The 14,680-nt window shown below is 29.4% G+C and overlaps 1 protein-coding gene across 2 annotated transcripts in view; it reads left to right on the forward strand.

Moving 5' to 3' along the window:
* gry (trafficking protein particle complex subunit 11 gry) overlaps positions 1-14,680 on the forward strand; it is a 71,902-nt gene that overhangs the window by 47,370 nt on the left and 9,852 nt on the right. Inside the window, exons 15-19 of one of the 2 annotated variants that reach the window (XM_075364373.1) lie at positions 1,340-1,482; positions 6,898-7,110; positions 8,821-8,978; positions 11,460-11,682; positions 11,915-12,661. In XM_075364373.1, the coding sequence (XP_075220488.1) occupies positions 1,340-1,482; positions 6,898-7,110; positions 8,821-8,978; positions 11,460-11,682; positions 11,915-11,971 (794 nt within the window). In that variant the 3' untranslated portion in view covers positions 11,972-12,661. Of the gene's footprint in view, positions 1-1,339; positions 1,483-6,897; positions 7,111-8,820; positions 8,979-11,459; positions 11,683-11,914; positions 12,662-14,680 lie in introns of those variants that run through there. The other variant, XM_075364372.1, reaches the window with a different exon arrangement.

Here is a 14,680-nt window from a genome sequence, read left to right on the forward strand (position 1 = left end):
GTAAAATTTCAGCAGTTCCATGAGCAGTGATTGAGTGAGTGTTGACAAGTTTTAGAAAGAGGTTGAATGAGTGCATTCGGAAAAACGGGCAACATTTGAACCATGTAATTTTCAAGTGAAATATGGAATATTATAAGTAAATCTGTATGAATTATTTTTTAATTTGATTCATTAAACTTGGTAATACTGTGAAATACATTTGTTTCATTGTCCCTTCAAAATCATCAGATCATTCTGCCAGACCCTATACTTTCTTAATAATTGGAGTAATTGTATTTTTATATGTATATATTTCTTATATATTCCATTTAAGTTGTGTACAGCCATTAACTTTTGTTTATTAATTTATCATGTGCTAACTATATATTCAGATTTCATGGTTCAAGTTATCCTAAAATAAAAAAAATATATTAAAATCCCTGCAATAGTTACTGAGATAGATAATGCATTGATAAATGCATGCTGCCCACTTCTATTACTATATATATACACAACTTCTCTGCTGCTGCTGTACCCCCCACACTCAACTACTTTCAGCTGCTAGAACGAATATGCTCATGTATAAACATAAGATGTATTTTCACCTATTTTAATGACATAGTGTAAATTGACAATTTGTAGTAAATTTTATCTAGTTTCCAAATCTTTTTTAAAAATGTCAATCAGACCATTTCTGGAGAAAATTTACGTTATGCAAGGCAGATACATAATAGTCTCGTAATCTAAAAACAGTACTTAAAATTTAAACCTAGATATCCATTTCAGCTGTTGAACAGTCAAAATTATCTTCAAAAAATAATAAATATGTAAAAAAACATTGATAAATAAATGGTATTTACAAATCACTATAAAACAAGTTTTTTTTAGCTTTTAACATTTGAATAAAAATAAAAATTTAGTAATATTTGTGCAATGAACTGTGTTGAACAAATATTGAGAATATTCCAAGGTTATGTGTTGTTAAAAGTAAATAAATTCAATAATTTAATAAAGTGTACATTTAAGTTCAGGCTCTGTATTTTTTAAATATAGTTTTATGTGTAGTGTATAGAATGATTAAAATATATTGTATGGTGTATGTATTTTAAATATATTGTATAGAAATGATTCCACAAAAAAAATAAAACATTTTATTTTTATTAAATTTATGGTTTTATTAATTCTTCAAAATTTTCATTTGATATAAATATGTAACTAAGAAGTAATTTAGTAAAAGGTATAAAAATTATTAAAAGATGAATTATACATTTACAACTTAATTTCTATTGAATTTTGTTTTATATTTATATATTTTCTATACAAGATTAAAAAAAGTTAACTTAATTATTTAATTTTTTAGCTGAAATATGTGAAAGTATTGAAGCAGGTTTATTATCGTTACCATTGACCTTGACTTTGGGTTCAATGCCAGCTGGTCAAACATCTCAAAAAACATTTTTCATGAAATCAAATTCACTTGCAACAAGAAATCTTATTCTAAAGGTATGTAAGTTGGTTTATTTATTTATTTATTTTTTTTTAATATGAAGGTTGTCAATAAGTCCTTAGAAAAAGATAGAAAAACAAATTATTTTGTGTAGATTTTTTTTTATTTTTCAACATAACCTCCTTTTAACTCTATACACTTTTCTAATTGTTTCTCCAACTTTTTTAAGCTGTCCAAAAAGTAGAATTTCAGAAGCTCCTCAAAATAAGCATCTGTTAGGGCAATGACCTCCTCGTTCGACGTGAACCATTGCCTGCCGAGCCATTTTTTCAAGTCTGGAAATAAAAAAAATCACTGGGGGCCAAATCTGGTGAAATTGGTGGATGTTGTAATAATTCAAACTTTAGTAACATAATTTTGGCCATCAAAACTGTGTAGGTATGCACCCGTGCATTGTCTTGATGGAAGAGGATCATTTTTTTTTTCAAGCGAGGACATTTTTTCTTGATTTCTTTGCTCAATCAGTGCAATAACGATGCATAATATGCTCCAGTTGTTGTTTGTCCTTATTCCAAGTAATCAGTGTAGATGATACCACGTTCATCCCAAAAAATTGTGGCCAATACCTGGTCGACCAATTTCACCATCTTCGCCTTCTTCGGAACCCATTTGCCTTCAAAAACCCACTGCTTTGACTGTTTCTTTGTCTCTGGAAGGTAGTAGTGTATCCATGTTTCATCCACAGTTATGTATTGACGCAGAAACTTGTCAGGATTGCGACAGAAAAGCACCAAAACAGCCTCAGAGTCGACGACACAATTGCGTTTATTCTCCACTGAGAGCAAACAGAGCACCCATCTTGCCAAAAAATTTTTCACACCAAATTTTTTGTGCAAAATTGAAAACACTGTACCTTGCATTATCCCTGTGGCCTCAACTATTTCACACACTTTGATTCGTCGATCACTCAAAACCATATCGTGAATTTTGTCAATCATTTCAAGGGTTGTCACTTTACCACCCCTGGACATCCCAAACGATGTTCGTCTTTTGTTTATGTATGGCTACATTTAAACTCATTTACTCAATTGTAAACAGTTGCAAACACAGTAGCAGATGTGCCATGAACTTCATCCTACTCAGCTTTGATCTCTTTCAGTGTTAAGCCCTCTAAATATAGGTGTTTAATCACCACTTGAAACTCACTTTTTCCATTTTTCTAAATAAACAATAGCTTGTTGCTTCAATCAACTATGACAATGAAACCACTTGATGGATACAGCTGAAACTTTAGCTTCACTAGCAAAAATGACGTTTACTAAAACCAAGCCATATTCAATACTATAAGCGTCATCTCTTGGCTTTTCTAAGGACTTATTGAACAACCATCGTATCTTAATACTTTATAAAGTATTTAAATCTTTTTAAGACCAGTACTTCTTATTTATTAGTGATTTGTAAATTGAGAAATCACATTTTAAAAATAAACCAGCAGCTGTTAAAATCTTCAGGAAAGATTTTTTTAAATTAACTTGATTATTAGAAAAGTTCCTTCAAATCTGAAAATAATGAAATTAAAAACTATTTTTAAAAAATTTTTATTATGTTGTCTCTGATCCTGTCTTTGCTGATATCTGGTGTCTGGTCTTTTTATTGGTATGGTTTTGCTTTGTCATCTGGAAAGCGATAGTCAGTTCTGTTGTATATTGTATGCATTTTAAGGCATACTTGCAAGTCAATGGCTTAATGTTGCTTTAAACTACCTGTTGTGTCAGTAAAGGTATTAATTTTTTAATTTGTATAGAGCAGAACAATCTTCTATGGTTGAGAAAAAATTGTTACATTAAAGTGGGAGTGTGATGCGGATAATCTTTCTCTCCCTCTTTTTTGTAAACAATGCTTTTTAATAACATTGAAAATTAGTAATGTATGATCTACTCAGTTAATCTAATATGCTCTTTAGACTTGCAATTTAATCCCAAATTGGAAGCTTTGAAGTTTGTTTTTATTAGCAGCATACTGCGATGTGTTATGTACATAATACAAAATAATAAATTCATGTAATTACAAACACATTAATCTAAATTTTTCATTATATACTTTTCCTCATTTTATTGCAGAAATATCAGCACTCTAATTAACTGGGACATTTGTTTAGTAATTTATTTTGCATCTGACAATTTTTCACACTTAAATCAGGAACAGAAATAGACACATGATACAAGTTTAAGTTTCTCGATAGATTAAGATTCATCAGAAATCAATGCAGAACTTGCACAATTAAATTTTTATAAATACCAGAAGATTTTTAGATACTTCTTAGTAGCTCAGTTGTCATATTAATCTACCAGGCAATAAATAAAATCCCCAACATATCCTTGGCTTTTTTTAATGTTACAATATTTCTCTCATTAACAAAAAAAATATTATTTATTTAACCAATCAAAATGGTTATTAAAAAAAAAAAATCAAAACAGAGAAAGACACAAGAAGTCATGTAGTGCAACTAATTTATCTTTTCACTATTGTTCTTACTTTTTTATAATTTAAAGAAATATATATTATAGTTTTCAATAACTATAATAAATGACCTCACATAAAAGTATTAAAAAAGAGAATCAAACTATTAATCACTCAGCCTTGTAGTCCGACGAAGTTTTCTTCTACTCAGAAAGTAGTGTAAGAAATAATTTACTTATATTTTCTACAAGACTGACTGGATTTTTTTTCTTTTTAATTTTATTTTAGTTGTATTTAAGTTTCCATCATTTATTCCTTTGGCAGAGTAACGTACTCTGATTGTAAAACTGGTCAACATGATTGTTGTCTCATGAGTGCCAATACGTTTACTTAATGCAATTTTTTATCCTGTTTACAAGTATGTATTCAGAATTTCACCCACAGTTTTTTTGATATTTTGATTTTTTAAATATTTTAAAATGTTTTTCGTCCATTTGTCCATTATCAAGTCAAAGCTCTTAGAGCATTGTAAATATGATGGAACCAAATGAGCTAACTCAAAGGGTAGCATTGCTACTGTTGTGTAGGTTCAGACGTGTATAGACATGTACAAACGTGATCAAGTGTAGCACACATTCATCAGAACAATGCCAGTTGTGAGACAGTAGTGAACCAGTAAGCACGTCATTGTGAGTGCTTTTTGTGTCTGAATTATTTTTTATTGCATATTTACAACTTTATTTCTTTTAATTAGTCGTTAGTTACAAAATGCCTAGAGTTTGTTTAAATCATCCTAACAATTTTTGTTATGTATGTGGTGAAGTGACACTCAAGTTCCAAAGATAAAACCTTACTCCGTCAGTAAAAAAGTGTTTTGAACTTTATTTTGGGTGTAAAGTCAGGGACCAAATAAAGGCCAGAACCCCACGTATCTGTTGTTTATCATGTTCTAGGCTTCACATTGCATGGAAAAATGGCACACATCACATGCCATTTGCTATCCGTATGATTTGGAGGGAACCCAAAGATCGCTCTTCTGACTGTTATTTCTGCTTAACAAACTTTAAAGGGATTACGTCAAAATCAAAACATATAGTGGTGTACCATAACTTGCAATCTGCAATGAAATCAGTTCCACATTGTGAATTTCCCATACCAAAGCCTTCAGAACATGTGACATTAGATGAAGAGAGCTCAGAGTCTGATGGAAGTAAGGAAGAAAAAGAAACAGATTCTGGTGATACAACTTTTGTACAAAGCAATGCATCTGAGCCTCATTTTCTGACTCAAGAAAATCTTAATCTCATACAAGATTTAAAGTTATTCAAAAAACAGTCTGAAATGCTTGCTTCCCAGCTAAAAGGATGGAATCTTTTTCAAAAGAATAGGATATGTGCTTATCGTAATCATCATTCTGAATTTAAAGACTATTTTTCTAAACAAAATGGCTTAGTGTTTTGTAATGACATTTCTTCTCTTATGGAAACACTTTGTAATGAACATAACCCAACAGAATGGCACTTGTTCATTGATTCCTCTAAAGTTAGTTTAAAAGCAGTGCTTCTGCATAGTGGCAATAAATTCCCATCAGTACCTGTGGCTCACTCTGCTAATATGAAAGAAACATGTGAAAACTTTAAATTTATATTGGAAAAGCTTCGATATGCAGTGTATGACTGGAATATTGGTGGTGATTTGAAGGTAATTGCACTTATTCTTGGTCTGCAGCTTGTTTACACTAAGTACTGTTATTTTTGTGTGAATGGGATAATAGGGACAGAAAAAACCATTTCATTAAAAAAGAATGGCCTAAACGCGAATCACTCATTCCTAAACAGAAAAATATGAGATATGACATATTGTGTAATTCTAAAAATGTGTATCTACCTCCATTACATATCAATTTAGGATTAATGAAGAATTTTGTCAAGGCCGTGGATAATACTCCTGGTTTCATATACTTAAAACAGAAGTTTCCTAAAATTAGTAATGCAAAAATTAAAGAACAAATATTTGTGGATCCACAAATATGATGACTAATGCTTGATGGAAAAGTTTGAGGAACTATTGAATGCACTGGAGAAAGCAGCTTGGCAAGCATTCAAAACTGTTACACTTAGATTTCTTCCCGGAAAATCATGGCGCGATGAGCACAAGGAACACTTTCATCAGGAAATTTCAGGTATGAAAAAGAGGTATCAAGGCAAATGGAATCCTAATATGCTGGCCGATTATTGTTGGACCATCAAGAGGGGATGCTCCACAGGCGAAATATAGCAGAAAATCGTCATTTTTTACTTTCTAGGTGAGTCAAATGTTTGAATATTGTGTAATTAAGAATACAGAAAGTATTAAAATGTTTGAAATTATAAATGCCTGTCTCTCAGAAACCTTGTGTGATGGGGAAAAACCAGTATCATATTTGAATTCAGGAGAAAAAATACTATCAGAATCACATATTTTTCTTCCTGAGACAAAAAAAAAGGTTCTTTTTTGTTCTCTAGTGTAATCAGAGTGCTTATGTTTGGCTATTTGTTGGTGATTTGATATTTACTTGATCAGATCATACCTGCTCTTACAGCAGATTTACATTTAATATCTTCTAAAATAACTGATTTAAAATATATGAAAATTTGCAAATATAAAAAAAAATTTATAGTACATTTATCATTATAAAGTATCCTTGCTTATTCTGTTATTTACATTTTTCCAATTTATTCTGTTTAGTAACTAGTGTAAGTGATCAATATTTAAGATGCTATTGTATATTTTTAATTTATGAAATGACTTTGAACAGGAATGAAATTGCATGTGCGTTTTTGCTGTACTATAGTTTAATATTTCTGATTTCCCAAGACTCTGTCACCAAGTTTAAAAATACCTGTGAAAAATATGGTTTTAAAAAACATAAAAAGATCATCCAGTATTTTAGAATATTTTTTATATATTTTTTTATATATTTCATCCAATATATTTTTTTTTGTGTTGACAGTAGAACTGTTTATTTTCAGGTTTCATACAGAACTGATTTAAATGAATTGTGTGAGAAAGAAGAAGTTGTTTCTGTACCAGTTGCAAAAGCATTAGATATATCCAGTTCATTCTTATCAACTCGATTTGAAGTAATTAATAAATTATTCAATAAAGAACCATTCCTGATTTGTATGCAAATAAATTGTATTTCTCCATTGCCTATTGTGGTAAAAGATACTCAGATGATTCTGGTAAGAATTTAATAATATATTGAAGTAATAGATATTGATTGAAACTTTATTTAAATAGTTTCTGGAAATTTATTTTATTTCAGTATAATATGTTTCTAGTATAATTCTTGTTATAAATTAAAATATTTCATTTGTTAGTGGATAAAAACTTAAATGAATATGAAATGCAGATTCCTTATCTTGTTATTTACTAGTGTATTACAAACTTGTGATTGACTACATACCAACCTTTTAAAAAAAAAAATCAAATTTTAAAACAATGAAAATAAATAAAAGTTTTAGGGTTGTTCAGCTGCCATTTTGAACAATATAATTATTAAATTAGCTATATTGTAAGGTATTGATAATGCATTTTGTGTGTGTGTGTGTGTGTGTGTGTGTGTGTGTGTGTGTGTTAGGAGGGTGTGTGTATATGCATGCATGGGCATGCACACATAAATGCATTTCATTAAGTTTTCTTAAACAACAAATTTTTAATTATAACCTGATGATGTGGATCTGAATACACAAAGCACATTGATTTACAAAAATTAATTAATTATTTGTGATTGCTTAAGGTGTTTTATACAATAATCTTTTACTGCAGATAGAAAAAAAAATTCATCAATCAAAACGTATCTAATTCAACCAATCTAGACTTCTGTAAATTGATTAATCTATTAATTCAGTAATAGCAAAGAATCTGGTACTGCAAAGTGTCTCTGTGTATTTTATTGTAAAAAAGAAAAATTTGTGTATTTTGGAATATCATTGAGTAGTGTAGTCAGTATTTCAGATAGTGTGAAATTCCTATAGTAAAAAAATTGTATTTTCACCTATGAGAGTGCTTTGAAAAATGAAATATTTAAAAAAAGTGGATATAGTAACAAGTTATAAATATTTCATTAGAATATAAGACAAAGATTGATAATTTTAATAGTAGAAGGAAATCATAAAAGTACATCTGATGTAGATGTTAACATTATAGATGGAATTAGAAGAATCATAAATACAACTAGGAAAACAAAATACGTGAAAATTTAGGGTTAAAGACTAACCCCATTGAAACAACAGTTCCATACTGATAGTTAAGGAACAAAGCAATTCATCATGGAACACTTCTGTGGCAACATACTATATCCATAATTTATTTTACAAAAATATTTCTCGATTTTGCTCCAAAGCAATGTACATTAAGCTTGTAAAACATTGTTTTTTATTTGTTTTAATTTGACAATTCTTTATTCCTTTTATATTATTGATTTATTTGATAAGCAGCATTCACTGTTGAAGTGCTCACAAAAATAATAAAATATTGTAAAAAAAACTAAATAATTTTTGAAAAAACTTTTTTAATTTTTTACAATTTTTGTAGTATATTAGTTATTTGTTTCTTATTCTAATCTATTTCAAAAGCAGATCATTTTGTTTTTTAAACAATATGCTGAGTTGAATTACTGTAGAGTAAAATTTACTTATACATTGATATGACATTTGAATTGTATGAATGAGTATGAATCAGTGGCATTTACAAATTTTGTAACTTGGTTATTCTAGTTTTGGTTTTGGTATTACCCATCATTTTTTTTTACACATAATTAAAATAAATTTTAATTTATAGAATTGTAAGTGGTTCTTTTTAAGTATTAAGGATTTTTTTTTTTTTACTTTAGTCCTTATTTTTTTAGAATTTTGTATTTTTTATCATTTTATATGTGTTTTTACATTCAGGGTGAAGGTATGAGTGATAAAGGATCTGAATATGCATGCCAATTAAAAGGAACCAGTTTGAAACAAGAAGAATCAGGAACTTGCATCGCTTCATTAACTGCTGAAGAACCATCTTCACAACCCATAAGCATTGGTTCATTTGTTATAAATTGGAAGAGGTATTGTAAACTAATTCATTGTTATTAAAAACTTTTTAACACGCCCACAATATTTTTATTTTTAAGAAATCTTTAGTTATGGCTGCAAAATTTGATTAGGAGTTAGTTATGCTTTGACTGGAAAGCAGGAATATTTCTTGTAAAAATTTGCTTTCTTTTATCTTCCAGTGAAACAAGTATATATTTGTAATGTTAAAACTATGTAAATTTATCTCAAGCTATTTGTGACTCGCCCAATAATTTTTTAACATTGATGATGTTTATTAAGTATGACATACGTCATTGACATTTTATTTTACTTCATATTCTTCAGTTTTCAGGATGCTACTTCTTGAGGTAAATAATTAAATAAGCATTTTAAAACTTTATATGTTGTATTTCAATATATAACATAAGAAATTGTTTTTGAATAACATAAGAAGTGATTTTATTTTTTAAATATGTATTTATAATACACTTAAATTGGTTGCGGTTTTGATTACATCAGTTATTTATAGATTTCAATTTATATTAATTCTGTTATGTGTTAAAGTTTATTTTAGTGTGGTAACTCTGATGATTTATGAATGATTGTACTTTTATATACTGATGAAGCCTATAGACATTGCAAATAGTTTTAAGATTAGAGCTATCTAATGGAAGTACATGCTTTGGTACATTTTTGTAATTAGATCTGTTTAGAATATTCACAGATTTCATTTGTAAGTAAAAGTTTTGTTATTTATAAATTACTGAAGGTATTTGACTAAGTTTTAAAGGTTATTTTGATAATTCAACACTTACAAAACTAAAGCCATGTGTTACAGCTCTCATATTTTCTGTGAAGACAGTAGCATCATAATGGTACAGTTTAAAATTTTTGTTGTTTAGTATACCAGAAAGATGTTTACAAGTAGCTTCCATTTCTTTTGAATGTTCTCTTTGTTTTTTATTTCAATTTAAAATTGCTGAGGTTTGTGAAGTTATATTATAAATTTTATGAAGATACGGTCAGCATTATTAAGCGATCAACCAGCTGTTTCTGTAAAGGTGAAAAACCTTTACAGAAATAAAATGTGGTTTTATTACAGCTGTTTCCGTAAATCTATGTACTTACCTGTTAGTTTATTTATTTTTCATATTAAAGAAAAGAGATTATTATTTTTATATATATTATTTCTCGTCTATTTTAAAAAGTAAAATGTAATTTTATGTAGCAGAGAAAGGATTTATTTCTTTTGGTATTTTAATTATTACCTGCTAGAATGAACAGGCTTTGCTAAGATATAAAACACTGGAAAAGTTGTAATTTTGTCGCATACTGTTTTTTAACTGTACAAAAAATTGCCCAATGCTGGGAGACAGTCTATGGCAAGGCTTACTATCCAAGATGTTAATTATAATTACAGCATGTATATATATTTTTATTTAAAATTAAATTATGTAATTTAATTAATTTAGTTGCTGGAAAAAATCAAAGTTTATAGCTAATTAAATACTTTAATTAATTTGTTTAATGCGAGTACTAAAATCTGGCTAATGAAAGAAGACATGCAAGTCTCAGCCCTTGCATTTTCTTTTTACTTGCAGTTACTTAAATCTTATTAAAAACTAATTTTTAAATAGCAAGAAACTTATTATTTATATCTATGGGGAAATGTATGTATGATTTTTTTTGTGTACAGTTTTTTAAAGCTCTACTCTTCTGACAAAATAGTTCTGTTAAGTATGAATATTTAGTCTTTCCTTTCATCAAATTTCAAATCATTTTGGAGATTATTTCAGTGTTAATAGTCTTTAATTATACCTCTAGTAATTTTATGAAAATGATTTTTTTTAACAGTAGTAAACAATTTTATAATAGAAATTCACAGATATATTTGTGAATTAGATTAGAATCACATTTGTGAAAAAAGAAAAAAAAAGATATTTTAGAAAAAATCTACAGCATTGTTTTTAAGTGGTTGTAAATTTCACCTTTCAAGAACTGTTACACTGCTAATAATAATTATAAAAATACTTGTCATAAAAACTATAAGAAAAAGTATTAGCGTGTTAACATGTTTACTGAAAATTAAAAAAAAAACCAAATCTAACACATTAGAATATAAAAAAATTGTAATTCATGTTTCTCTTTGATTTGTCCATTTATTTATTTCAACTTAAGTAGCTGTTTGATATATAATATTATCAATGAATGTATAAAACGTTAGTGTTCAAACTAGTAATATAACTTAACTGTAACAGCTAGGATAATGTCCTCAGCCTCAATAACCTGCTGTTATGATCAAATCTGTTTCAGACCCCAACCCAAAGCAGTAGTAGCATCAGTCATTATTGGTATGGCAGCTCTAATTTCCTCTGTAATTATGAGTAGGATTGTTTGGAGACCAATGATGGGGTGTTTACAAAAAGACAAATATCAATTTAAAAAATTTGCGCTCAAACTTTTTGTACATGAAAAAAAATTAATAAAATAATAAATAATTGTTTTTGTTTCAGAGAAGGTACATCAGATTCATTAATTACTACACTGACTGTACCTTTACCATTTATGTGTATTAATGAATCTCCATTACTGTTGAATATGAAATTACCAGCTCACGGTTGGGTTCGAACACCTTTACCAGTTTCTTATATTGTACAGAACAATACTTCAAATCTACTTAATATAAGTTTAAATATGGAACCTAGTGATGCATTTATGTTTGCTGGACATAAACAGGTAATTATTATATTTAGTGGAATCATATTGAAATCAAGTTCACTTCATTATGCTTACTTATTTCATTCTACCTTATACTTATATAACATCTCTAAATCTCAATTAGCTCTTTCAATGAACTTGATATTTTGTTTGTAACATGTTTTCTTTTCTTTTACAAATGAAATTTGTTACTTTTATTTTTTTAATTTAAAACAGAATGTGATTAATCTGCATTATTAATTACTTTCAGCAGACCTTTGGAAGAAAACGTTCAGTTAATTTGAAAATGGTGACCTCTGTGACATAAGTGATAGCTTCTTTGTATTTCATCCCGAATATTCTGGGTTTGATTTCCAATTTGGCTTCATGCATACAAAATTCTTTTCTCATGAAAAAGAAAAAACAGGAGGTCTTGGGCCAAGAAAAGGAGATCTTGGGCATTAGTATATAATTGCCATAATGAATAAATAAAGCAAGTCATTTAATATTTATTAAATTTGTACAAAGAAAGTGTTTTACTAAATGGCTGTTTATATAAACTCCATACTGTATTACAAGATATGTTTTCTTGGATAGCAACTCTTCTGCACGATAATTCTGGATCCTGTTCAAAACCCTTTCTTCTACCTGTGGTGTTGAAACTGTTTTTAGGTCTACCATTACCAACTATGACAGCTTTAAAGCTTCGAGTTACACTTAAGCATGCATGAAGATGTGAAGATAATTTTCTATCTGGCTGACGGTGGTTTGGATACTTTTCTTGGTAAAACCGTTTGCCTCCCTCATATTCCCATTGACAAAACCAAATGAAAAATGCACATCAGCGAATTCATTATTTGTATCATTTTGATTAATTTTAAATGACAATTTTCAATAGAAAAACAAACATTTTCAAAATTCAGAGTACAGATATGACAATTCAATGGAAGTAATGGAACATGAAACTGTTCACAAATGAAAGAAAAACAATGTAAGTAAAAAAAGCCAGCTGTTTCAGTTGCAATTATCACAGAATACTTATTTATAACCTATATTTGATTAATAAAGTTTGTTTAAATATGCATTTTACATATTTTTTTTTTATTTCATTTTCAAAACTTTGAATACTTTTTTAGCTTCTAACATTCCACGCTCCGACTCGTAGAATGTTATTTTTTACTTTTAAAGTTATTATTATTAGTTATTTTTATTATTATTAGTTATTAAGTTATTTTTATTTTTTTAAAGGTTGGTAGGCTAGAGAATTTAAAAAGGGAAATGGATAGGGTAAACGTGGATATAGTAGGAATTAGTGAGGTTCGGTGGGAAGAGGAAGGCGACTTTTGGTCGGGTGACTTTAGAGTAATTAACTCAGCGTCAAATAATGGGCAGGCAGGAGTAGGTTTCGTGATGAACAAGAAAATAGGGAGGAGAGTGGAGTATTTCAAGATGCATAGCGATAGAGTCATTGTAATAAGGATAAAATCAAAACCTAAACCGACAACGATTGTTAACGTCTATATGCCTACAAGCGCCCATGATGATGATGAGGTAGAATGTGTATACGAAGAGATTGATGAAGCAATTAAACACGTAAAAGGAGATGAAAATTTAATAATAGTTGGAGATTGGAATGCAAGCATTGGAAAAGGCAAGGAAGGAAATATAGTGGGTGAATACGGGCTGGGCAAAAGGAATGAAAGAGGGGACCGACTTATAGAGTTTTGCACGAAGTATAATTTAGTAATTGCCAACACCCAATTTAAAAATCATAATAGAAGGATATACACTTGGAAAAAGCCAGGCGATACTGCAAGGTATCAGATAGATTATATCATGGTTAAGCAAAGATTTAGAAATCAACTCGTGGACTGCAAAACTTACCCTGGAGCAGACATTGATAGCGACCATAATTTGGTGATAATGAAATGTAGATTGGGGTTTAAAAACCTGAAGAAAAGGTGTCAGATGAATTGGTGGAATTTAGAGAAGCTTGAGGAAGAGGAGGTAAAGAAGATTTTTGAGGAGGACATCGCAAGAGGTCTGAGTAAAAAAGATAAGATAGTAAATGTAGAAGAAGAATGGGAGAATGTTAAAAAGGAAATTCTTAAATCAGCAGAAGCAAACTTAGGCGGAATAAAGAGAACCGGTAGAAAACCTTGGGTTTCAGACGATATATTGCAGCTGATGGATGAACGTAGAAAATATAAGAATGCTAGTGATGAAGAAAGTAAAAGGAACTATCGGCAATTAAGAAATGCTATAAACAGGAAGTGCAAACTGGCGAAAGAAGAGTGGATTAAAGAAAAGTGTTCAGAAGTGGAAAGAGAAATGAACATTGGTAAAATAGACGGAGCATACAGGAAAGTTAAGGAAAATTTTGGGGTACATAAATTAAAATCTAATAATGTGTTAAACAAAGATGGTACACCTATATATAATACGAAAGGTAAAGTCGATAGATGGGTGGAATATATTGAAGAGTTATACGGAGGAAATGAATTAGAAAATGGTTTTATAGAGGAAGAAGAGGAAGTTGAGGAGGATGAAATGGGAGAAACAATACTGAGATCTGAATTTAAGAGAGCATTAAAAGATTTAAATGGCAGAAAGGCTCCTGGAATAGATGGAATACCTGTAGAATTACTGCGCAGTGCAGGGGAGGAGGCGATTGATAGATTATACAAACTGGTGTGTAATATTTATGAAAAAGGGGAATTTCCGTCAGACTTCAAAAAAAGTGTTATGGTAATGATACCAAAGAAATCAGGGGCAGATAAATGTGAAGAATACAGAACAATTAGTTTAACTAGTCATGCATCAAAAATCTTAACTAGAATTCTATACAGAAGAATTGAGAGGAGAGTGGAGGAAGTGTTAGGAGAAGACCAATTTGGTTTCAGGAAAAGTATAGGGACAAGGGAAGCAATTTTAGGCCTCAGATTAATAGTAGAAGGAAGATTAAAGAAAAACAAACCAACATACTTGGCGTTTATAGACCTAGAAAAGGCATTCGATAACGTAGACTGGAATAAAA

Source organism: Lycorma delicatula, chromosome 4 (assembly GCF_047948215.1).
Source record: "Lycorma delicatula isolate Av1 chromosome 4, ASM4794821v1, whole genome shotgun sequence".
Lineage (NCBI taxonomy): Eukaryota > Metazoa > Arthropoda > Insecta > Hemiptera > Fulgoridae > Lycorma > Lycorma delicatula.